The sequence below is a fragment of the Eucalyptus grandis genome, chromosome 5 (assembly GCF_016545825.1).
Source record: "Eucalyptus grandis isolate ANBG69807.140 chromosome 5, ASM1654582v1, whole genome shotgun sequence".
Lineage (NCBI taxonomy): Eukaryota > Viridiplantae > Streptophyta > Magnoliopsida > Myrtales > Myrtaceae > Eucalyptus > Eucalyptus grandis.
This window is the reverse complement of record NC_052616.1, coordinates 54514873-54540583: the sequence shown is the minus strand read 5'-3', so window position 1 is coordinate 54540583 and position 25711 is coordinate 54514873. Positions and strand designations below refer to the sequence as shown.

The 25711-nt window shown below is 39.0% G+C and overlaps 3 protein-coding genes and 1 pseudogene across 3 annotated transcripts; all 4 read right to left on the bottom strand.

Moving 5' to 3' along the window:
• Window positions 1-4092: 4092 nt before the first annotated feature.
• LOC120293317 lies at window positions 4093-8017 on the bottom strand (annotated as a pseudogene).
• Window positions 7992-8670, bottom strand: LOC120294033 (cysteine-rich receptor-like protein kinase 29). Its single transcript, XM_039313902.1, has 2 exons — window positions 8044-8670; window positions 7992-7997 (listed from the first exon to the last, which is right to left on the bottom strand). Exons 1-2 carry the CDS (start codon window positions 8668-8670, stop codon window positions 7992-7994), a joined length of 633 nt encoding a protein of 210 aa, XP_039169836.1.
• An 11701-nt stretch (window positions 8671-20371) lies between these two features.
• On the bottom strand, window positions 20372-23347 carry LOC104447052 (putative cysteine-rich receptor-like protein kinase 35). The gene is made up of 7 exons (XM_039312411.1): window positions 22895-23347; window positions 22511-22639; window positions 22105-22226; window positions 21631-21841; window positions 21229-21466; window positions 20963-21113; window positions 20372-20867 (listed from the first exon to the last, which is right to left on the bottom strand). The coding sequence occupies exons 1-7, from the start codon at window positions 23256-23258 to the stop codon at window positions 20505-20507; spliced, it is 1578 nt and encodes a 525-aa protein (XP_039168345.1). The 5' UTR covers window positions 23259-23347; the 3' UTR covers window positions 20372-20504.
• On the bottom strand, window positions 23297-23779 carry LOC120293318 (cysteine-rich repeat secretory protein 1-like). The gene has a single exon (XM_039312413.1). The coding sequence runs from the start codon at window positions 23770-23772 to the stop codon at window positions 23332-23334; it is 441 nt and encodes a 146-aa protein (XP_039168347.1). The 5' UTR covers window positions 23773-23779; the 3' UTR covers window positions 23297-23331.
• Between the last annotated feature and the right edge of the window lie 1932 nt (window positions 23780-25711).

Genomic DNA, 25711 nt, shown 5'->3' with positions numbered 1-25711 from the left:
GCGATGTCTATATTTATAAACTCATCGATTAGAGATATGGTTGGAAGTCAGTGGGAGTTTCTTCGGACATGGCAAAAAGAAAAACATTGACATCAAATTCCGCACATATGAATTTCTTACTCAAATCGTAAGCGACAATGATTTCACAAAGGAAAATCGAGGTGATGTCACACACTCGATAATTGTATTTTCACAATCACAGTCAAACTCGTGAAAATGGGTCCCACAAATTGATGTATTTGCCATTTTGCCTAGTGCGAAAGGTCAATTCTCAAATACCTTCTTTGTAGGGATCAAGAAAAATTAAAGGAATAATTGGGTTGTGGAAAGGAAATCAATCGAGTCCACTGATTTCGTTCAGCCCCAAAATTAGGAAAAGGTCAAGAATTGGTGGGTCAGTCAACCCATTCCATAATTCACATCTTTTTGTACCTTCTTCTTCACGGGCTCTTGGAAAAGACATTGCCTATATTTTCTTTTGTCTAGGGCGAAATAGAACATGAAATCACATTCCCCACCATCTAAAATAATGTGTAGTGATAGTTTTAATGTTACTATTGCCTACGGTGACAATGTTATGTCTATGCGCATCATTGCAACATTATGTAACGCGTTTATGTGTATTTAAGCAATTCATATGAAAATTTGGTGGATGATTCGTACAAATAGTCCCCTCCAGATGCCATTGGAAATACTTTCAAGTGAATTGACTTAAAGGATGTGAACTAGTTTGTTCAGCTCAAAAAAAAGACGAAACGAGAAATTACTACATGATATTATTACTGTGAACATGCAATAGAATTAATACACATATAACGCACTAATTTTTGGATGTGGGACATTTCAGTGCAGCTTACACTTGCATTCAATCGTTCTTTTATTGGTTACTCATGAACTAGCATTGAATAAATATATACACGCGTGCAAGTTTCAATACACCGCTCTGAGGAACATATAATTACTTCATTGTAGAGTAGTTCGCAATTATCATGATCCTTTTTCTAAGAGCATTGTAACTTGTAGATCGAGGTTGTGAATTAGAACAATGGTGTAATTCATGGGCATGCATTTCTTTTATAAGCATTAAATTACCTATGTATGTGCAAGCACCAATTATTTAACATCCATACTATAAAGTATAGGGCAAGAATTTATTCGGGTCATTTGCAGGGCATGCGGTGGCAACTCTTGTTCAAGACAGACTTTCTGTGGATTTTGGTACCTGTGCCACTAATTTACACCCCAGCTTTGTAATCTTGCACGATCAAATGGCCATAGGAATTTCCATATTATTTAAACCTGAGTAACGACTTTCTTCCTCATTTGAATCATGACGCTTTGTTTGGCAGACTGAGGAGTAGTTGGTAACCTATTTCTCCTGATTGAAAGAACAATATTTTTCCCTTCTTAATCCTCTTTATTTGAATCTGAATGAAAACTTTCTTTCCTCATCTAAATCATAATACTCTGTTTGGTACCCAAAGCATCCAGAACTTGAGGATCAGTTAATAACTCTCTTTGGGAGCTACCCTCCGGTAGGGAGATTCCACTTGATCTTGTGTTAGCCTAGTGTTGAACCTCTCGTTGAATATTCCTTTACCTTTCTCCTTGCTTCAATCTTTTCAAGATTATAATTATTACTCACATATTCCACGTCCACCAAACTAGCTGCAGGATGATCCAAATCTTCATTGCCAACCTCAATCCGGCTCCCATCATCATCCGCATTTCCAACCACATATACAACCACATTACTAGCCACATGTGCAACCCTTTCCACATTGACATTATCTAGACCTTCCATTTCCTTTGAGTTCCCCCAATATCAACATTTGTCTATCATCATCACCATGAATATCGGTTAGGTCAATAATTTCACAATGTAGATGATGATATATGAAATCAATCACTGCAAAGTTATTTCTTAACAACCTAAGACCATCTTTGAGAGTATTATTTGTAGGAACTCTGTAACTGAGTTTATCGATTTTACACCAAACCTCTGTCACAATAGGGTCGGTAATATGAAAGAGTGAACCCTAATCTAGGTCCATTTCGATAACATTGTCTCTTTCACTTCCGCATTCAAAGGACCAAAGAAAACTATAACAGAGACATTGTGGTACCGGTCGGCCTTTAGACCTGCAAAGGACCAAAACTATGTGTTTGGATATTAGTGAGGGAAAAGAAAGGAAAATAATATCTTTGTTATGTTTCTAGAAATAGACGTAAGGTATAAGTGAGAAAAAAGAATAAATTTGTTTGTTAATATACAATTTTTTTCTTATTTGGAGAGATTCGAAGAATTTTAAAATGTTCATAAAATTGGCTTTATCAATCCCTTCTAATCATGGGAGGTTTTGAGCTAGTTTTGCTCTCTCCTCTCTTTTGTTGATTTTGTTTGCATTTTTTGTTTTGTTTTTTTATTCTCTCTCAATTTAGATTTGTGAGCTCTCTTTTCCCGATCTAATTCTTGATTTAAGAGGTTGAACTCTCTTGATCTAACTCTAGATTTGGGAGTTTAATAAATATACTTTTGGGGATTCAATACTCTTCTACTTTGTTTGTGTACAAGTTCTCTACCTTCAGCTTCAATAATGATCACAAGAGTTTTGACGTCTTGTTGAATCATGAAGATTTGTTCCTCCATATGTTAGATCTGTGTTTGTTCAACTTATTTTGGTTGTCTTCGTATGGTGGTGGTGTAGAGAAAGCCAAACTTAGGTGCGCACCGCCAATTGGTAACGTTGTGGTTATTGGAAAAAGAATTTCTAGCATGTGCTCATCACTAACAAAGACACGGAATCCAGTGATCGGTGGCCGATTATTTTGCTTGATAGATCCATTCTTGTTGAACAAGTGTGTGCTTAACTTTGTTGATGCTTCGTTGATCTTCCTTGTTTACTGGATTTGGCTTTGCTTTTCAGTATTCTTGCTCTATCTCGATTTGCTTTATCATAAAAACTACGTACTTATTACTTATCCTTTTGAACAATAAATATAAATTTCTTTAGACAAAAAGAAAAAATCCCTTCTAACCTCTTATAATATTTTCTATGTCTCTTTCCGTCCATTAAAATAAGATTAGATACACTTTTAAAAAATTCTCTTATGTCCTAATTTCTCCTAACAAACGCTAATGATTAGAAGAGAGGAATGATCGTAATTATTGGAAGAATAATCAAAGGATTGTATTGATTTTATCTCATGATCTGTAATCTAGAGTACTAGTCTTGCCATTTTCTTTTTCTTTTTTTCTTTCAAATTTTGAGTATTAGGGACTATGATGTTGGTCTTAAAATCATTTCAAACAATTCATAATAAATTTCCTGCCCAATCAATTTAATTTACATTTTATATTTACAATGAACAAGTTGAGGTGTTAAAATATATTTCAAATTTACGCCCATTTAACCAAGTCCAATCCTTAAAAAGAAAAGTAGAGAGTGGACTTTGGTACGTGATCTTGGTAAAAGTACATAAAGAGAACATATTCTGTTATAGAAGTCATATTTTTAACTCAAACTCTGACAATATCAATGTTCGATGAAAAAACGTAATTTGCTATCGGTTTGTTCTGTCATTGGTTTGATTGAATAAATATTGGCTTTAAGCCAGCCAAACAAATATGCAAGAAACTACGGGCCGTGGGTTGCCGACTAGCGTAAGCGAAAGGTTGGCCCGGCGGATCCTAGGTTACAAAAAAAAAAAAAAAAAAAAAAATCAACAAACTTAATATTTATATATTTTCGTAGTTTATATTTCCAATATCAAACGAGAAAGGACAAGCACCTCCATACATCCATAACAATTAATTAAAACCAAACACCACCAAGACATGTGGCATGAATCCTCGGGCCTATTGGATTTTGTAAGAGCAAGTTGTTCTGGCTGTTCTTGTCTTTTCACATGAAGTGTAAGGCAACTATTTGTGAGCATCCTTAACTTCCAACATTCTACGAGTCTGGATCTGATCCCAAACCGATGAAGCCAGATAAGTCCTTACTAATCTAGAGGAACAATTTAAACACAGGCATGTGATGATAAAAAAAAAAAAAAAAACATGACAAACACAAAAATTAAAGTGGAGGGCATGCTGAGCTCCTGTTTTTCAAGGCTAACGTGGATATGGCTCGGTCATAGAGGCCTCGTTTTTCGAGTTCAGGTTCGATTTGCTGCTTGATCTCTCAATCTCAGATACCCTCGAATTGTAATCCTACATGGATGACATATCAGATTCTATGCCACCATGCATAAAGAATGCAGGTCTCGAAGGCACTTGGAGAGTGACTGAGTGGCTGTTAAGCATGAGAAGGACCAATGCCATTGTTGGCCGGCGAGCCACGTTTTCTTGGACACACAGTAGACCAATGTGGATGCACCTCTCAATTTCGATACTCGAACCAGAAGTTATAGGGGGATCGATAATGTTTGATATTGATCCTTCCTTCCAATTCTTCCAAACCTAGAAACATTTGACAAACATTGAGCAAATTGATCTCTAGAATATTATCCGAAATGAGAAGGTATGTTCTTATACTCACATAGCTTATAAGGACCTCGAGTCATCGCCCATATGAAAAGATTGTTCCTCGACCACTGACAATCTCCAAAACTAGCACTCCGTAACTAAACACATCTGACTTGACCGAGAAGTTTCCGTGCATTGCATACTCTGGTGCCATATATCCACTTTGTGCATCACAATAAGTCCATTCTATTAGCTCTATAGTACGCCTTTGTTCTTTTAGTAAGCATTAACTCTAGGATGTTGATTTTTACCAAAAAAAAAAAAAAAAAAAAAGAAACTCTAGGATGTTGATGCACTTACTAGGTCCCCACGATTTGGTTTGTCTCAGCTTGAGTTTGGTTCAAATCGAATAGCCTCGCCATACCAAAATCTGATATCTTAGGATCCATATCTGAGTCCAATAAAATGTTACTGGCTTTGAGGTCTCGGTGGATGATACGAAGTCGAGAGTCTTCATGTAGGTAAAGCAGCCCTCGGCGACACCCATTATTATCTTGTGACGCGTTTCCCAAAAGAGATTCGCATGCTTCACAGGATCTACATTTTGGCAAAATCACATTACATAAGATGTCCCTTATTCAATTTGTGAGGATCTAATTTCATGAATGAAACCCAAGAAACATACCGATTATGATCTGGTCAAGGCTTGAATTGGGCAGAAATTCGTAAATGAGAAGTCGTTCGACTCCTTTTAGACAGAAACCTAAGAGCCTAACTAAGTTCCTATGTTGTAGCCTAGCTAGTAACATGACCTCGTTCTTGAATTCTACTTCACCTTGGCTGGAATTACTGGACAGTCGTTTCACTGCGATGTCCAGTCCGTTGGAGAGCCGGCCCTAAATTTTCATCAAAGTAGGTCCATGTGAGTATTGATTGGTACATTGAAGCATTTCAAAGAGAATCAAATTGATGTCATCTGTGACCATTTTATTGCTAAAATTCTGAATACAAGAGACTGGAGGATGCTTTGTTAATTATTACCATGTAAACAGCACCAAAACCGCCTTGTCCAAGCTTTCGGGAATCAGAGAAGTTATCTGTTGCTGCTCTGATGGTGCCGAAATCAAATTGCAGTGACTCCACCGTGTTAATTTCATCCTCGACTTCACCTAGAGAGAGAATCATTTTCTTTTCATGGTTTTCTTAATGAAAGTCTCACAAACTTTTAGCTTATATAATTGCACCAGCATTCAACTTGCTATTTTGGCCTGCATAATCAGCCAATGGTAACTATGGACAATGAGAAATGTGTACATGGGCATGTACGAGCAGTACGCATGAAAGGAAAAGATGGAAGTATCAATTCCATGTTTCGAAATTCTCAACCCGTGCAGCTCTTGCTATTTTTCTGGTGCAAACGCCGTAGTAATTGGTCAACTTCATTATTTTCGTGATCTTTTTAACCTCCTATCAGTTGATGTTCAAATGCCAAAATGCAAAAACTCACCTTCAATTCTTTCTCCGCGCTGCTGCTTCTTCCTTTTCTCTATCAAGAGTATGAGAATGCCGATAACAAGTCCTGCAGAAAAACTTGTGGCGGCCGCAATGATCACGGTCCCCGTCGAATTGCCCTTTCCACCTGCAAGAGCAATTTTTTATCATTGCTCACTGATTACTAAGTAATACACTGGAGAAATTATTAGAGCGGCAATCTGAATGCGGAAACGAAGCGCATGTTGCAAACATTAACAAGAAGACAGTACGCACCACAGGTTACGATGTGAAATATACATCACGCCATTCTTGGCAAAAGAACGCTTCAAGTGCCATAACTTTGGCCAAAGGGATACTTAAGTGCCATAACTTATGAAAGGTACACTTAAGTACCATATTTGAAGAAAAACGGATCACTTGAGTGCCACTCGGCCAAAACGCCAACGTGGCGTTTTCCCGCGCGCGCCCAAAACGACGTCGTTTTGCATGCTGAAGTGGTCAAAACGGCGTCGTTTTTTGGCTGACATGGTAAAAAAATTTAAAAATTAATTTAATTTAATTTAAAATTAAATTTAGTTAAAATATTTAAAATAATAATAATTTAAAAAACTTTAAAAAACTTTAAAAAATTTTAAAAAAATTTAAAAAAGGAACGGGGAGGCGGGGAGAGCCCTCGGCTGCCACCGCCGACGCCACGCCGCCGCCGCCGGGGGAAGGGTCGGCCGGGGTCACGGGCCGTGGCCAAGGGCCGCGACCTCGGCCAACCGGCGGCGAGGGCCCCGAGCCCCCGGATCCGGCGGCGGGCTTGCGGCCCTCGCCCGGATCCAGTGGCAAGGGCTCGCAAGCCCTCGCCGCCGATCGGCCGGGTCGCCGACCCCGGCCAAGGCCGGCGACCCCGGCCGACCCTCCCCCGCCGTCGCCGGCCCTCCCGGCAGCAGCGGGCGGCGCGGTGGCGGGCGAGGGCTCTAAGCCGCTTCCCCCGTTCCCTTTTTTTTTTAAATTTTTTAAAGTTTTTTAAAGTTTTTTAAATTATTATTATTTTTAAATATTTTAACTAAATTTAATTTTAAAATTATTATTTTTAAATATTTTAACTAAATTAAATTTTAAATTTTAAATTTAATTTAATTAATTTTTTATTTATTTTTTTCCACGTCGGCCCAAACGACGCTGTTTTTGGCCGTCGGCGTGCAAAACGGCGTCGTTTTGGGCACGTTACCGGAAAATGCCATGTCGGCATTTTGGCCGGATTGGCACTCAAGTGATCCATCTTACCCGATTTTGGCTCTTAAGTGTACATTTCATAAGTTATGGCACTTAAGTGTCCATTTGACCAAAGTTGTGGCACTTGAGAGGTCCGCACGTCCGCCATTCTTCGATAACTCAAGGTAAGTTTATTCGGATTTCTTGATTTCGTCAAGCAAAGATTCTTTCACTGTTAAAAAAAACTTTCTGCGTTGATGTGAAACATCAAATTGGTGGTGATTGAATGATGAGAAGCAACGAGCATCTGCTATTATTAAATTAAATATCTCATGTGACAGCTTGAGAGCTATGAATGTCATAAGTTGTGATTCAATGAAGTGACTAGGATAGTTGACCGTTAGCCAAGATAAAGGCATGGACTCATACCTACTTTTGCTGAATAAATGGACCAAACCATACCTTCTATTTAGCAAAAAAGCTAATATCCAACGCGGACAAACAATATTGTGTGGTCTATAGATCATATATCGACCCAAACAGAAGTTGCATGGTAAATAAGCATGTAGATTTAGCTCATTCGAACGATTAATGGAGTGAATCTCAAGTGGAATCCACATAATTGATAATTCAGATGATCACAATCCACTTGGATTGTAGAAAAAAGAAAAACACAAACCCCGTGTACCTAACTCCAAAACGAGAGCCAATGTACCTGGTGGTGGAGGCGGTGGCGGAGGCAATTGCGGAAGTGGCTCGCCGATGGTGTTGAAGAACCGATAACTGGTCTCATACCGGAACTGGCAACTCGGCGCCATGTAATTCACTCCTATCCTCCCGGCACAGCAGCCCGTGAACCTCGAGAAGATTTTCACCAGGCAGTCCATGCATCGCTGCTCCGTCAAGTCCAGTGTGCACTGCACCGTTGCATAGATCACGTCGAACCCTGCTGAGGTGTTCCCTGCCGCATACTTCCTCAGTGAGCCGCCACCTGCGGCATCGCCCTGCAGCCTACCCAGCAGCGTCCTCAGTGCCACATTGTATGTGTCCGGGCTCGAGACGTTATTCAGGTTGTACAACGGGTAGTCGGGGTCGACCACAGCTTCGCCAAAGATTGAGGCGTTTTTGTACCGAAGGGTGCAGTTCCCGCTGTAGAGCACTGCCTCCTTCTGGAGGGGGCAGAGGCGGCGGATGTCAGAGGCCGAGGCATCGAGGCAGGTGCGGCAGCTCTCGCCAGTGAGGTCACCGCGGCAGGAGCCAATGACATAGATGGTTTGGGAGGCGCCGGAGACGGCAGAGGAGGCGTTGAAGAAGCCGTACTTGAGGGGCTCGGACTTGGTGGTGGAGATGGAGGAGAGGAGGGTGGTGAGGGTGGTTTGGTAGGTGCTGTTGGCGGTGAAGTTGCCGGTGGTGGCACAGATCGCGTGTGGCAAGAGATCTTGGGCGTTAATGGCGGAAGCAAACACGAGAAGAAGCAAGAGACGGAGATTTGGCGAATCCATTTTTCTTAGTTTTTTTTTTTTTTTTGGGTGTTTCGGGTCTTTCTTTGATTAATGTCGAAAGGCATACTTTGTGGAAATCTGTTTCGTCCACAACTTCTACTCTTGCATAGGGCTGTGACGTGTTTTATTTTCATACTGAAGATTGTGGAAATCTATTTCGTCCACAACTTTTACTCTTGCACGAGGGCTGTGGCGTGTTGAACTTTCATACTGATTAATTCATCATAAAAAAATCAAAATCCATATATCTGTGATAAATTTATCAAAAATTAATTTTTAACTATAAAAAATCTCAAATTGGTATATCTGTAATAAATTCACTGTTGATTTTCATTAAATTTTATTATCAAATTTTGAGTTAAATGACACGTGACAATTAACGGATATACCGGCTTTAGGTTTTATCCTCTATTTATTACAAGTGTATTAGTCTGTGATTTTTGTAGTACTAATATAATTTAACGGAAATTAAGGGGAGATAAATTTATTATAAATATGTCGATTTATAGTTTTGACGATTAAAAATTAGTTTGGAGTAAATTTATCACATGTATATTAATTTATGGTTTTTGATAGTTAAAATATTAATTTAGGATAAACTTATCACAGATGTACCGATTTCAGCTTCTTCTTTCTTTTTTTTTTTTTTTTGGTATTAACCATTAATAGAATGGAGGTTAGATAGAATATAACTTTTCGATAAAAGTATTATTCAATTGGTTCATTCTGTAAATAGTGTGATGAAGGTGATCAATATGGTGCCAAAAGAATGTGTTGAAACATTGTACATGGGGGTGGCTACCGAGCCAAGCAACGGTAGACCTAGCGCATAATTGTGCTGTGCTAGCCCAACGATCTGGGCTCGCTAAGGTTGGGTCAAGCCCTTTTTTTTCAAAATAATATAAAAATAATAATTCTTTATAAAGAGAAATTAAAAAAAAATAGAGTTGAATTTGTGAATTGTGATAACTATGATAAATGGAAATACAATAACATCTAGGATAATTAAGACATTGCATAATACATTTTAACATGATATACTAATATGCTAATACTATTTAAAATTTGATTGGACATAGCTACACTTCCCCGGTTAACTCGGTGCTACCCACACGCTCCTCTTGATGGCAATTGTGCTCCTTGTGCCATCACATATGGCCCGTCCCCTTGTTTGGATTATATGCAAAAGTTTGGTGAATATGTTTGAACAATTACCATTTGCTGATGCCACTTCCTCTCGGTCGATTATCCAACTTGAGTACATTAGACGTTCAAACTGGCCATATGTTATTTGGTTGGATTGGTAATGTGAAGAGTGTAAGAATTCTGAACTTACGAATGTCGATTTACAAGAGGTTCGTGAATAGTGATTGTGGATATGTAATACAGAGTTGGTGCTCTACTTATACGCCAATTGGTAATGTGTAGTTTTTTTTTTTTTTAATTATAGTGGTTGATTTTATTTTATTTTTTGGTCAAAGTTATAGTCATTGGTTCAACAGCTAGAAAATGTAGCCATTTTTTGTTGCCAGTTTTCTTTTTCGTTTTATAACATAAAATATAATTCATATAGTTATTGAGGAAATTAATGAAGATAATTATTCAATTAAACGTGAATAAGTACATCTTCCAATTAGGAATAAAATTACATGTATGAGTGCCCCAATAAAGATTAAAAATGAACTACACCCAAGGATGGCTAATTTATTCGGTGGATTGGCGTTGTGCCCTCACCAAGATTCAGATCATAAAGTGCGTCGATTGTACTCTTTTTGCATTGGGCATCTTTAATGGAGTCAATTCTTGCAATAATCAATCATGCTTGCAGATAACTATTTCTGTATTTTTGTAGTCAAGCTACAACTATCTCTTTCATAATCGGCTGACTAGCACTGAACATGAACTATGGTATCATGCCCCGTGAGGTTAGCAAGTCATGAGTCATGGTGAGAAGAATCGAGAAACATGGAGCTTCGCTCTGCCACCACTTCAGAATATCAATGTTGTCTTCTCCAACTCTTTCAATGTACTTGGAGTAGGTCGTTGTGAAGTACATCTTAACCTCATTTGTAAATGCCGATGATACGAAGAGCTAGTGAAAGCCAATGGCTTGTTCTTCTTTTTACAAAGCAATGGCCATAAGACTTCTACGCAATGCTTAAAGCCGGCGCTATCTCCAGCCATGGGTTGGAGTTCATCTTATCAAATTGATAGGCATATGTATCATACACATTTAGGAGCCAATTCCTCATCGTCTCCAATAGCTACTCCACTTGGACGTCATTGCCTAGCCCTATATTTTCGCAGTATGGACCAATTAGCGTTTCGAATTCCTCCAACTTAAATCTTGAATGCCAAACAATGGGCACAAAAACATGTGGAAAGTTCTCATACCATTTAAGGGATCTTGCCTTTGTGCTACTTCATTGAAAAAGATATCACCCTCCTGTTTGCTAATTCAATTGACATCATGTACGAAAAGAAAATGGGCAGTTGCTTGATAAAATCGCTGAACTTAAAGCATCTGTCACATCGTTAAAAACCTGCAAGAAGTCCCTAAGGATTTCGACAACCCTCCAATCTTACTGTGTAGGTTACGAGCGATGACATTTATACTCCGAGTGATGGACCGTGTTTATATATCCGTCTACTTGCATGCCTTGTTCAACATCTTATATGCTGAATTTTTACCGCATTTTCACGTGCAGTCTAATACGTGATGATATATCATAAGTTTATTCATCATCCTTGCATTACCTATCGTGCTGGTACTACATAAAAAGACTAGTGGTGTTGCCCATGCTTTACATGGATTACTGTGAAACTCAATTATGATATAGATAAACCTAGTATATGGATGTTAATTGAATCATAAATCTATTAATTCGGACCACATGAAGCAACTGGCTTGATTGGCCACATGGTGCATTATGATTAAATAGTCAAAGTTATGATAAATTACACATATTTGACTTACATATTTTTAGATTCTCTCTCTCTCTCTTGATATATATATATATATATATATATATATATATATATATATATATATATATTATGTGGCGGTGCATTGAATGTATTTAATGTACAAAAGATAGTTGCACTAATATTTATTAGATTGTTAAGTACATCTAGCATTATTCTTTCTTAACGATTGACTTGAGTTTAGAGAACCTTCCAACTTATCAACTACCAACAATTTGGAAAAACATTTTTACGGGTGTTGTCATTAGCCTTTCCTTTCTCGTTTGGTAATCATCTTTATGTTGAAAACTCGTGCTTGAACGAATCAAAGCGGTGTTCCAAAAGTGAAGCATGGATTTTGGTCAAAATCAACATTCAATAGTAACATCAACTAATAAAATTTAATATTAAGATAAGTTTATTATTATACACTTGATCCATCACGGTAGCCTTAATATCATTTTTAAAATTTCCATAGAGTTTTATGGGCAAGTGCTCAAAATCTCGAGAGTACGAGTTTGAGCATATGTTATTTTAAAAGATTTATAGTTTAGCGTGTACATTATAAGCTATACTTTCAATTGATCACTTGAGTCTATGACTTTTAAAAAATTATTTAGTTGAATACTGTAACTTTTCAATGGGAGAATAATCAAAAAGTCCTAAACTTATTGCAATTGTACCAATTTAGTCATAATTTTTTTTTTTGGCCTACTTAGTCTTAAACTTCTTACAATTATACCAATTCGGTCCATCCGACCAAATTTGATCAGCCAGCGCCGCGTGGACACCACTCGGCACCGTTCGTTTGACAAATGCGACATGGCAATTTTTTAATAGCCCTCGCCTAATGGCTAGCGAGCCTCATCGGAGCCTCGCTGGCCACTGTTGGGGAGAAGAAGCCAAATTAGAAGAAGAGAAAAAGAAAAGGAAAAGGAAAATGAAAAATTAATAAAAAAATTCGAAAAAAAATGTAAAATATTATTAAAAATTGCCACTACAACATTTGCCGGACAGCTAGTGCCGGCGGGTGTCCATGTCGGCATTGGCTGGACAAATTTGGATGGATGGATTGAATTAGCATAATTGCAAAGGGTTTAGAATTAAATTGACAAAAAAAGAAGTTATGACTGAATTGGCATAAGTTTATGACTTTTTAGTAGTTCTCTCACTTTTCAATCAATCACTTGAGTGCCATAATTTTTAAAGAACGTTCAACACAAGTGCCATGTCATGTTCGATTTCGACATCGTGGTGCACAATTCTTCAAATTTACAGTACTTAAGTTATTGATTGAAAAATAAAGACAATTTAGATGAACGTTCTTTAGATGAATGTTGTATAAAAGTTACAATGCCTATGGTGTTCTTTCCCTTGTGCATGATCTGTTCTACCGGATATCAACTTTTCCATTCCTCTCAAATTGTTAATGATTTTTTTACGTTAATTATCACGCCCACGTACGTATGGCTGGTGTCTTAGAGACATGAAGTTTGGCACAACCGTTGATCTTGACTTCTGTGATAAGACGTTTATCTTTGCCTAACGCCGGTCCACTACGATACAATGTCGTCTTATGACCGCTGATAGAGAATTGGAGTAGATGAGGACGATAAAGGAAAGGGAACAATAGTCTTCAAAGTTGATTTATGAGTCGTCCTCTCTGGAGGTCATGGTTGGATTTTGGTAATGCCCGGAGAGGAAAAAGTAGTCGATGGAGATTTGTTGACACCTAAATTTTGACGATTTAATTTATTTATTGCATATGAAATTATGGTTTAATTTTATTAATTGCATAACATATAGATATAGGTTGCATTTATTTTTGTTATTTGCATTTTTTGATTTTTATTGGACGGAAGGCGGATGGTTTCAAATTAGTTGGATTTAAGCGAAACAGCAAGTCGGCCTAAGCCCATATTTTTAATGATCGAAAATTATCTCGTGGGAAAATTAATTTTGAAATTTCAATCGGGATATGAATTTTTTTTTTTAGATAGAGGCGGATAGCTAAAAAAAATATTGCGATTTGGCTTTGAAAGATTTGGATTTAGAGAAAATCTTTATCTTAATCTCGAATCCTTATCAATAAGGGATGAATTTTGTGAAAAATATTGCGGATGTTGATTCGAGAAATAATTTGAAAATCCAATTCCTTCCCTATAAAAGGCCATCCGCGTATGAGCGCAAGGGGGAGCTTCTTTTGGAAAAAATTCAGAAAAAGTGGAGAGAAGTTTTGTCTCTGCAGTAAAAGAAAGAAAGAGTACGAAGGAAGAGGGAGAGTGACGTGAGAGAGAGAGGAGAAAAGTAAAGGGGTGATTTGACCCCTACTGTTCATCATCTTCCCCAAATCACTGCCCCTCATCTGCAACCTCCATACGCGAAGCTTCCGCCACCGTCCTTCCCCGACGCCGCGCCGCGCCTTAACGCCTTGCCTCGCGACGACCTAAGCTCGAGTCGAGCCACTCTCCAACGCACCACCGCCCCACCGTCAGCCGCATGCCGTTTCGCCCGCAAGCTCGCACCGCCGCCCAGCCGCGCTGCTCGCGCCAAACCGACGCTCCGCTGTTGCTGTATCTTCGCCGGCCACCTCTGTCCGTGAGCACCCGCGACCCCCTCGCGAGCCCAGTGCCCGAGCTCCGCCCCTGATCTGACCACGATCAGCTCCGCCCGAGCGACAACGCCGTTGCAGCCCGAGCCGATCTCGCCCACGAGTTGCTGGTTCAAGACGCCGGAGTGTCCCCGAGTCCTCCGCCCGAGCACTCTTGCTCCACGAGTTTTGCTGTTGCTGCTCCCGTGCCGTCCCCGTCCTGCCTGACACGCAACTAACCGTGCTTTCCCTTCGCCAGAGCTGCCCTGCCGGACCGACGCCAATTGCCGTGCCGATTAACCCGCTGCCTTGGAGACTCACGGTTACAAGCAGGAAAAAGAAAAAAAAAAAAAAGAAAAGGAAAGGGAAATTAGGTAGTTTTATTTTCTTTTTTTCTATTTACTTTATTTTATTTATTTCTTTTAAGTTTAGGAGTGATCTTTATTTCACGGATTTTGTAGGCATTATCCACAGGGTCTTCCCTAAAATTATTGTAATTATTAATTTGATCCGTAAGATGTCGGATCATTTTTAATTATATTAACTTTTGGGGTTTATTGATAGTATTTTAAGTGTTGAATCAATATAACTATTAATTTGATCCGTAAGAATTCAGATCAGATTTTTAGTTATTTTGATCTTTTGTCGTGATAATTAGGGTTAAGATAATCGTTAATCGACTGTGAGACAACGGGTTATTTTTCGATTATTTTAATCCTTTATTTGATTGAATATCTTGATTGTTTAGATTTAGTTAATTGATTGTTTTTTTTGAAAACCACCAAAAAATCTAAAAAATATTTGAATTAGGATTCAGTTTGTTTTGGAATATTTCTTGTTATTTGCATATCTAGAATAGGGATTTTATTCCGAATTTTAAAAAATAAAAAAATCAAAAAAAGAAAGTGATTCATTTAGGTTGTTAGTTTTTTTATTTGAATTGCATGTTTCATTTTAAATTTAGATCATCTTTTTAGATAAATTGCATCTTAGATTTAGATAATGTCTTAGTTTAAATTAGGATTTAATATGACTTCATCCTAGTTTAAATTAGATAGAATCTTAATCTAGCTAGAACACTTTTGCATTTTTAAATTTCGAATTTCATAAAATTTGTCTTAGGATAAATTAGTTGCAATTTTCAGGAATAGATTGCAATTTTAGAATAGAAAAATCATGTGCACGTTATATAGAATTAAGTCCATGAAATGCACGTCATTTTAGTGATTATTGTTAGGTTCATTTCTAATTAGAAATTGCCCGTCATTAGATTATGTCATTTAATAAATGTCGCTTGACATATAGCTCGCATGTCATTTTAGGTTAAATAATTTTGTATGTCATTGCATCGCATTGCATGTCATTAGAATTAGGTCATTTAGATTGCATTTAATTATTGCATTTCTTCATGTCATATAGTTTAGGTCATGCTGCCCGTCATATTAGATTATTAGCATGCATCGCATGATTTTCATTAAATAAAGTGAAAACAAAAATTGAGTAATTGCTTGTTAATTAGAAATCATAATTAGGGCTTGATGTGAATTACGATTTAACAATGCAGATGCTTTCGTTGCTCCTAGGTATGTTTTGCAATATTTAATTGTTTTCTTGAGTGTTAAATTGGTGGTATGCGCACATGTATGATCACCTCACACGTTAGGAAGTTAGTTTAAAATCAATTCAATTGCCAAACATTTTTGAAAATAAAAAGAATGGTACCGAAAGGGCATTAGAGAAATCTAATGTAATCAAGTCCCAGTACCCTTAGTCTCGGTTCGTAGGGTAATGTAATTCTCCCATTATTTTACTTAGGTGTCTAATCGACCTACCATAAACTGATTAGTGGCGACTCTAAATAAAATCAATTTGCATGTTAAGAATTCAAATCTAAGTCGCGAATTGGTATGGGCTTGGGAGAGCCCGAGTTAAGTTTAGGCTTAACAATCCATTAGCCAAACCTTAGGTGGTTCATAACCCGAAAAAAAAAAAATTGGTCGCGACAAGATTGAAGTAGATAAGGACAATGAAAGATGAAGACCATCACAAGATCTTCGACTTTAGTTGGTAGATTTTTCCAGCACAGGGCATGGTTCATGTCAAAAGCGCGTTTCATAATCAAGAAATTAAATGCATATGAGAGAGAGAGAGAAAGAGAGAGAGAGAGAGAGGACAATGGTGAAGGCTGAAGAGGGGGCGAGCTCCTCCATTGGCCATTAGCAAGGGCGGTCCAGCAAAAGCGGGCGGCGGGCGCCACCCCTCTGATGTAAGAAAATCAAGTTAGTTTGTGTCCTACACTTTTTGGGAGAAGATACTAACAAATCAAATGCTTACGCAGTGTAAAGCAACCAGAAAAATAAATAAATAAATAAATACTCTTCAGGAAAATTAAATTACAAGCTTGCAGGAGAGAAAAGCTAACAAATTACTTGACTAGCTTGATTTGTACATTATGTTAGACGATGAAGCAGCATGTGCAATCCTATATTATATTTTTCAAAAGATTGACTCTTCAAAGCAACCTGCATAGATGAAATACTTGAATTTAACCGATTCGAGAGAGAAAAGAGTTTTCATTCCACATTTCCACTGCATATTCACCTATTAGATTTCTAATACTCAAAAGAATAAACTTATCTAAACAGCAGCTCACATCGTCTTACTTCCAAACTCAGCTTCGGTCCTTTGGTAATAATATCATCCAGGGTGTGAATCCGTCATGGAAACTTCGTTTATTGATGTCGGTGACGAGGGATGAACAAGTGAAGTCGACATTTCTCTACCACTGGCCTCTATCAGATATGCCGGCCGTGTCGACATTGGGAGGGTTGTGCTTTGGCTCCCAAGCATTAAAACCACCAAAGCCATGGTAGGCTGTCTCCTTACGTTCTTTTGAACGCATAACAACGCAATGTGGATGTATCTTAACATCTCGCTTGTTGAACTGCCATTTAACATCAGACCTATAAGGCAAAAAGGTGTTCCATTTTCCAATTTTTCCATGCCTGCAGTGTAGAATCACAAGAGCAAGTAAAGGGGTTTGTAATTTTCACAATTTCAAACTCACATAGCTCAGTAGGTGCTCTCAATTCCCCGAATTGCTGAAGTATGAATTCATCTTGCCACTCATGATCTCTAATAACACTACACCAAAACTATACACATCAGTCTTCCTAGATATCTCTCCATGCTTTACATATTTAGGAGCCATATAACCACTGCATCACAGAAAACAAAAGGATCCAAGAATCATCAATCAGGATGCAGAAACTGGTGCCTATTTTCATTATGTACTTTTTAGAAAGGTTGAAATAGACGACAAACGATTAGCAAAGTTCATTTAAGACTCACAAAGTTCCAGCGATTTGTGAGGTATTCTCTCTACTTTGGTCCAAAATAATAACCTTGCTGCGCCAAAATTGAATATTTTAGGATTCATGTTCTCATCAAGCAGAACATTGCTAGGCTTTAGATCATGATGTATGATCCGAAGGTGTGACTCCTCGTGCAGATAAAGAAGTCCTCGAGCGATTCCTCTTATTATACTCATACGCCTCTCCAAAATTAACAATATATGCTTGATTGAATCTGCAAAATAGCGACCATTTAGGTTCTTGACCATTCTGTGTATAATACAAAGTATCGCTAACGGGTTTCAGGCACGAATCTCTCCAATTGATACCTTGCTAGCGAACAACTATCATGGAATTGGAAGTGACGAGTTTGAACGTCTAAGTTCGTATCAGAAATGAATCCTTCAAAGGCTCGCATTGCATGCAAACTCGAGTAAGAAAAGTCTTTCCCCTTCTGGCCATTAGAGCGACCTCATTCCTGAACTGTTGTTGACTATGATTAGAACACCCTTGAAGCCTCTTGACAGCAATGGATTGTCCATTTTCAAGCTTGCCCCACAGTCAAATTTTCATTCAAAAGAAACAACGTTTATCTCCATGTGATGATGTAATTCCCAGACGACCACTGAATAAATTTTCCAGCTGCCTGATACACTTTTCCGAATCCCTCCTCTCCAAGCTTATTGGCTTCTGAAAAGAAATTTGTGGCAGTCCTGCTCTCGCTTATTTTGAACTGTGAGGTTTTGGTGGTTTCAGCCCTGCCTTTTGCTGAAGAAAATGCAGAGCAATCAACGTGAGATCTCAATAATCCAATAAAAAAAAAAGGTTAGATTTTTCTTGTTCTTAACATGCCATTGGGCTTTCTCAATCATTTTAACAAAAAATTAGGATTGGTTTTAGTTCTGCGCCATCTCTGAGTAAGGGAATGTAAACCAAAATCGCATCATCATCCCTCCCACACTATTTAATCCTTATGCTAAGTTTGCTAAGAAGTCATTCAATAAAAACTCAAATGAATAACACTAAACAACCGGTAAATCCACTAGACAGATGAGACCTTCCACGGATTACTTCTTCTCCTTCTAATAAAGCAACACGCAGAGACAATAACCATCGTGAAGAGAACTGTCGAACCTACCCCAGCAATGACGATGCATAATGAGTTCGACATATTACCTGCCAATATCAAGCAACGTGTTTAATCCAATTTGACATTGAAACTCATCATTGCTAAAATTGCAGATTCAAATGATTCTTTTCATAGCACGCACATCCAAACATTTGGCTCGACTACATGGAAATCGACAATTTCATGGGTATCTGATAAGGCTTTTTTTCCACATAGCAGGCACGGACGCTGGATAAGCATTGTAATTCATGATTTTTAAATCACTAGTAACTGTCAAATTGAACCAACCACTGGTGACTGGGGCATTTGCAGGCGGAGGAGCAGGAGATGTCTCGGCGGCTGCAGTTGATGGCGGCAAAGATGTCGGGGATTGCCAGGATTGGACTCAAGAAATGGGTACAATTCCCATCGGAAAATGCGGCTTGGCTTGTAAATAGACCCGCCTAGTATTCCATGGCAACATCCTTGATAATCATTAACGCATTCCCTAAGCAACTCTGGCAATCACCCTGAGACAAATTGGGGCTGCACTGCAATGACGAGTACATGGTCTGGTTGTTTGGCAACACCGTGCTCCCTGCTGCAAATTTGAGGTCCAACGTCCCCATAGAAGCCCTCGCCGCCAGTTTCTCCATCAAGTTCCTCCATATCCAATCGAACTGATCCTGATCCATCAGGATGTGGCTGGTGCGATAGAACTTTAATGTCAGAAACGTTTTCTTCATGCTGTACATTGGATTATCGGAGTAATGGATGAAGCAAGGAGGATTTTATGTCCCCTTTGAGTATGCAGCTTTCTGGTTCGGACACTTGATTATCAAATCTACAGCAGTAGCGCTTATGCACCTGATGCAAGTGTTGTTTGAAGAGTCGCCTCCGCAGAAACTGAGCATGTAAACGACGTCTGACCCATTCCCAACATTCCCAGTGTAGAACCCGCCATTTGAAGCCATGACGCAAGGGAGAGAAGAGAGGACAAGCTCGCGGTTCTTGGAGTTGGAGTATCCGCTGGCAGCAGTGAAGTTGCCTGTGTCGTAGCAGTGTTCAGCATTGGATAGGTCGAACGCTAGGATGTGAAAACAGAGAAGGACAGTAGGAAGACGAAGAAAAGGGGAGGGAATGAAGGAGGCTGTCCAGACATGGTGGTTGCAGGCTGCTTCAGCTCCGTTGTTGAAGATGAGACGTAGTCGTTCACTATGGAGGTCATGGTTGGATGGCTGTAATGCCTGGAGAGAAAAAGTGGATGATAGAGATTGAAGTAAATGGGGACCATAAAGGCAGAAGGCCATCACAAGATCTTCAAATTTAGTTGTTGACTTTTTTTCCCAACACAGGGCATGGTTCAAGTCAAAAGCGCGTTTTGTGATCAAGAAATTATGCCAATGCCAAAGATGGTGCTTCAGCGTGGCGGGGGCAACATTGGGCAAGGGGTAACTAGAAGAAATGTATGAAGCTCAAATGGTTTAATGCACAAATCTCTCCAGTCGATACACTAACCATCAGCGAAATGCAAGCAACAAATTTGAACGTCCAAGTTCGTACCAGAAATGAATCTGGTGCCAACTCGAGAACAAGAAAAGGGCAAAAGAGTTGGAGAAAGAGAGCATAAATATCTTATCATGACTTAAAAAAAATTTCTAAGAGACAAAAGTTGTTCATGATACAAAGAGAAAAGGAAACAACCGCTTTACTACCAGTTCATTAGTGACTACAACCGCACTCATCAAACAGTTCATGTAAAACTAAATAGTATTTCTGGACGCAACGTCCACATAATTAGCTTGAGAAGCAGATGAAATCATGTCATGAATAGATGTTCATGTGCTTCATCGAGGGAGAGTTCAGTGATCGACACTCCATTGACCGACAAAGGTGTGGAGCCGCTGGTATTCTGATCATGTCCTTGGTCATTTGCTATGATGTTCCTTGGTGGTTCCGTCCAGCCGGAGGAAAAAGGCAGGTTCCGTGGCACTGCCAGACTAAGAGTTTGGCTGCTCAGCGCAAGAACTATGCTTGCCATGGTCGGTCTATTAGCCGGATCTTCCTGAACACATAGAAAGCCAATGTGTATGCATCTTAGCACTTGGCTTCTGGAATAAGATTCTCCCAATACCGGGTCTAAGATTTCCCAAGGCACATTGTCTCTCCAGTGCTTCCAAGCCTAGAGCAGTTCAATTGGACACAACAAGTGAACCACAGAACAATATCGTTTCTTGTGAGCACAAAACACTTAAATCATTTTAAAAAAAAACTTACATAGCTTGCGAGAGCTTCACCTCCATCAGATTGGTAGTAGTAGTCATTCCTCTTGCCGCAAATGATCTCAAGGAGGAGGACGCCGAAGCTGTAAACATCGGACTTTTGAGAGAATTGCCCATGCATCGCATATTCCGGGGACATGTAACCGCTGAAAACCACCACCAAAACCATAAATGTATGGATAACAGTCATCTATACTAATACCCTTATCAATTCTTAACCAGAAGAACCTAGTAGTAAACTTGGAAAAATGCAAAACTTACTAGGTTCCTACGATTCTTCTAGTGTTTGCATTAGTTTGATCAACTCCGAAAATCCTTGCCATGCCAAAATCCGAAATCTTTGGGTTCATATTGTTGTCCAGCAAGATGTTGCTAGCTTTTAAATCACGGTGAATGATTCGAAGCCGAGAATCTTCATGAAGATAGAGCATCCCTCGAGCGATGCCTGATATTATGTTGTAACGTCTTGGCCAGTCCAGTTGTTTGCTTTTCTCAAGGTCTAAGTAGTGATTTAAGGATGTGAACGAGAGTAAGTAAAATCTCGGAAGTCTAGGAGTTAGATTCAAAATGTCATATAAGATATAGTAAACAAGTATTCGCTCAGTCATCTATATCGGACATTAACTTAAGAGCTGAGCATAAAGCCAGTGAAGTGGAACTAACCGAACACGAAGTAGTCAAGACTTTTGTTGGGCATAAGCTCGTATACCAGTAGCTTTTCCCCTTCTTCAAAGCAAAATCCAAGCAGTCTCACTAAATTCCGGTGTTGAAGCTTCGCGACCAATACAATCTCATTCTTAAATTCTTGGAGGCCTTGCCCTGAGCTTTGTGATAGCCTCTTCACAGCTATTTCTTGTCCGTTGGGAAGCCTACCCTGAGAAAAATTGTTAATGGTGACAAGGTCCCATGAACTCTTCACGTCATTTCCTTTATTTGTTAATTTAGGTTAATGACTTCCTGAACTTTAAGCGATATTCAATGTTTGTTTACGTCGTCCACACAAGAGTGCCGTGGATACCTTTAATGATAACAAGTAAGCGCTGACCAAAGTCATTCTTATAGCTAGAGAGACAAAATTAGAAACTTTATCATTAAAATTCTTAAGAAAAAGAGAAAGATATAGCCCACTTCTTATACCCGATACACTTTCCCGAATCCCCCTTCTCCAAGCTTATTGCCTTCTGCAAAGGAATTTGTGGCGGCCCTGATCTCGCTTATTTTGAACTGTAAGCTTTCAGCAGTTTTGACCTCGTCTTTTGCTGAAGAAAATGCAGAGCAATCAACATGAGACCTCCAGAATCCGATCGAAAAAAAAAAAAAAAGTTCAACATTTTATTATTCTTAACATGCCATTTGGGTTTTGATTATTTAACAAAGACGTAGGATTGGTTTTAGATTCCGCACCATCTCTCAGAAGGCGAATATAAATCAAAATCACGCAGTTCTCCTTCCCACACTACTTAATCCTAATGCTAAGCTTGATAAGAAGTCAGTCAAACAGAACTAAGATGAATAACACAAAACTATTAATAAATCCACTAACCAGTTGAGACCATCAATGGATTACTTCTCCTCCTTCTAATCAAGCAACAAACGGAGACAATAGCCACCACAAAGAGAGCTACTGAACCTACCACAGCAACCACAATGCGTAGTGACTTCGAGATATTACCTGCCAACATCAAGCAATGCGTTTAATCCAATTTGAAATCGAAATTCATGATTGTTAGCATTTCAGATTAAAAATGATTCTTTATATAGCATGGATATCCAAACATTCAGCTCAACTAATCCCCATTGATTGATACATGGATAGGCAATTTCATGTGTATTGGATAAAACTTTATGCCACATAGCAGGCAGAGACTTTGAATGAGAGTTGTGATTCATAAATAAAAATCAGCAGTAACCTTGAGATTGAACCAACCATTGGTGACTTGGGCATTTGCAGGTGGAGGAGCAGGAGGGTCGGCCTGGGCGACTGTAGTTGGTGGTGGTGGAGATAGCGGCAGATTGATGGGATCGGAGTCGAAAAAACGGTACAAGTCCCATCGGAAAATGCAGCTCGGCTTTTGAACAGGCCCACCTTGTTTTCCACGGCAACAATCTTGATAATCATTTATGCATTCCCGCAAGCAACTCTGGCAATCAGTCTGATTCAAATCAGGGCTGCACTGCAACAGTGCGAACATGGTCTGGAAGTTCGGCAACACCGTTCTCCTGTGGCGAACTTGAGCTTTGACGTGCCCATCGAAGCCGTTGTTGCCAGCTCCTCTGTAAAGTTCCTCCATATCGGATCGAACTGATCCTGATCCATCTGGATGTTGCCGGTGTTAGTAAGCGTTCGCGTCGGATATGTCTGCTTCACGCCGTACATCGGAACATCAGCGTAACGGATGATGCAAGGAACATCTCCAGTCCCCAGGTGCCCGCAGCTTTTTGCTTTGGACACTTGATCATCAAATCTTCAGCAGCAGAGCTTAAGCACTTGAAGCAACTATCGTTCGAAGAGTCGCCTCTGCAGAAACTGAGCACGTAAACAACATCCGAGCCGTTCCCTACGTTCCCAGAGTAGAACCCGCCCTTCGAAGTCACATCGCTAGGGAGAGAAGAGAGGACAAGCTCACGGTTCTTGGCGTAGGTGCTGGCGGCCGTGAAGTTGCCCTTGTCGTAGCAGAATTCAGCGTTTGAGAGGTCGAACGTTAGGATGAGAAGACAGAGAAGGACAGAAGGAAGACGAAGAAGAAAATGAGGGATTGAAGGAGGCTGTGCAGACATGGTGGATGCTGGCTGTTTCAGCTCCATTGTTGAAGATGAGACGTATGAGCCGTCCTCTGTGGAGGTCGTGGTTGGATTTTAGTAGTGCATGGAGACAAAAAGAAAAAAAAGTAGTTGATAGAGATTGAAGTTGGTGAGAAAATAAAGGAAATAGACCATCACAAGATCTTCAACTTTCGTTGGTAGATTTTTCCATCCACAGGAGTGGTCAACGATAGCGGCTTAAATGGCGAGGGATACTGTTCCTTCCACAAAGAGTGGTGCTAGCATCACCGTCTCACACGGTGTGACGGTCCTGTGACGGTCAAAGAATGTTTCCCTTCTCAAACGCAAACACTCGGAAGTTTCAGAGCAAGACACAAGTCTCCCTCTCTTTCATCCAAGATGTGTTGCTGAGGATTGACCTTCCATTTTCCAAGCTAACGGTACGGTTAGCTAAGCGTTTTCCACAAACGCGTGGTCAGTCTCATCGAGGCAAAGTTGCTCGTAGGAGCAACGCGTGCATCTAGCTTTACGCGGATGAGTTTGGAACTTTAGGTCGGACCACGTGAAGAAACGACTTGATAGGATCGCATGGTTCATTATAAGTAAAGAATCCAAGCTATGATAAATCGCACATATACAGTAGAGTTACATATTCTTAAATTCTCTCTCTAAATAATTTTTTTTATTTGGAAGACAAAATAATTATCCCATGGCCATAGTGTTAAATGAATTACATGTACAAGAGGAAGCTTCATTTATATTTATTATATTAATTAGTACATCTAGCATTACTCTTTCTCAACGATTAACTTGAAACGTTCAATGAGTTTAGAGAACTTTTCAACTTATCACCTAACAACAAATGAAAAATGTAGCGGCACAGCTGGCTCAAATTCTCTCCTTCTCACGAAGGGAAAAAGTTCGAATCTTAAAGACGTCGTTAGAGATTTTTACTTGGAGTACTTGTGGTGGTGGGAGTTTCTGGATTACCAAAAAAATGAAAAATGTTTTCTTTTATTAAAATAATATTCTTAATATCGTACTAACCGAGATTTTGAATACTTGAAATTTCAATTATAGGGATAAAAATATAACAAGTGCCATAACTCATATACGATATTCATTAGAGTGCTATATTTTTTAATTGATTACGGGAATGCCATTACTATTAAAAGCATTCACTTGAATGCAGTAATTTTTAAATTTATCACTTGAGTGACATCTCCTATTGGATTTTTGACATTTATGGTGAACAGTTATCAAAAGTTATGGCATTAGAGTGAGACTCGTAAGCGAATGACTACTTACGCATGATTTTTTTTTGTTGAATATAAACTTTTTGCTCCTCTTGAATTGTTAATAATTTTCTTGTTACGTGAACCATCATGCCCGCAAACGTAAGACTGTTGTCTTGGACATAATTGATTTTGTCACAATTGTTGACCTTGACTTTTGCAATATATCTTCCTCGAACCCAGTTTCATAAGTACTTTAATCACTTTGGTACAAAGGGTAAGAGAATGTCATATCACATGATAGAGATTGGGGTAGAAAAGGACCGCAACAAAAAGTACATGGTGGAATATTGAAAGTTGATATTTTCCAACGCAAGCTCCTATGAACCAGGTCGAAGTGTTTTTGCGTGGCGTGACGTGACTAAACCGTGAGTGTTTCGTTTTCTTTACATAATATTAAATTATGATGAAAAAATACAAAAAAAAATATTTTTGATGATATGTCAATAATTTTTGAATTTTTATTATTTTGTGTTCTATTATTTTATATTATTTATTATTTTTTCTTTCTCCTTTTTTGTCCCTTCATTTTGGTTGGTGAGGTGGCCCTTGTTTAGATTTGACAAGGACCACGACCCTTACTAGTGTGGCATCCCAAAAATTTCATAATAATCCCTGGATATACCATGAACCATGAATAGGTGATGGGAGTGTTATTGATTTATGTTATGGCCTTTAGATCAAAG

Bases quoted from the DNA above. Each gene is read 5' to 3' on its own strand.
- LOC120294033 (XM_039313902.1), bottom strand. From the start codon at position 8,670: ATGGATTCGCCAAATCTCCGTCTCTTGCTTCTTCTCGTGTTTGCTTCC.
- LOC104447052 (XM_039312411.1), bottom strand. From the start codon at position 23,258: ATGGAGGAACTTTACAGAGGAGCTGGCAACAACGGCTTCGATGGGCAC. The intron at 21,467-21,630 runs GTTAGTTCCACT...ATCACTACTTAG, and splicing joins TCTTGACTACTTCGTGTTCG to ACCTTGAGAAAAGCAAACAA. The intron at 21,114-21,228 runs GTAAGTTTTGCA...GGTGGTTTTCAG, and splicing joins AGAAGAATCGTAGGAACCTA to CGGTTACATGTCCCCGGAAT.
- LOC120293318 (XM_039312413.1), bottom strand. From the start codon at position 23,772: ATGGAGCTGAAACAGCCAGCATCCACCATGTCTGCACAGCCTCCTTCA.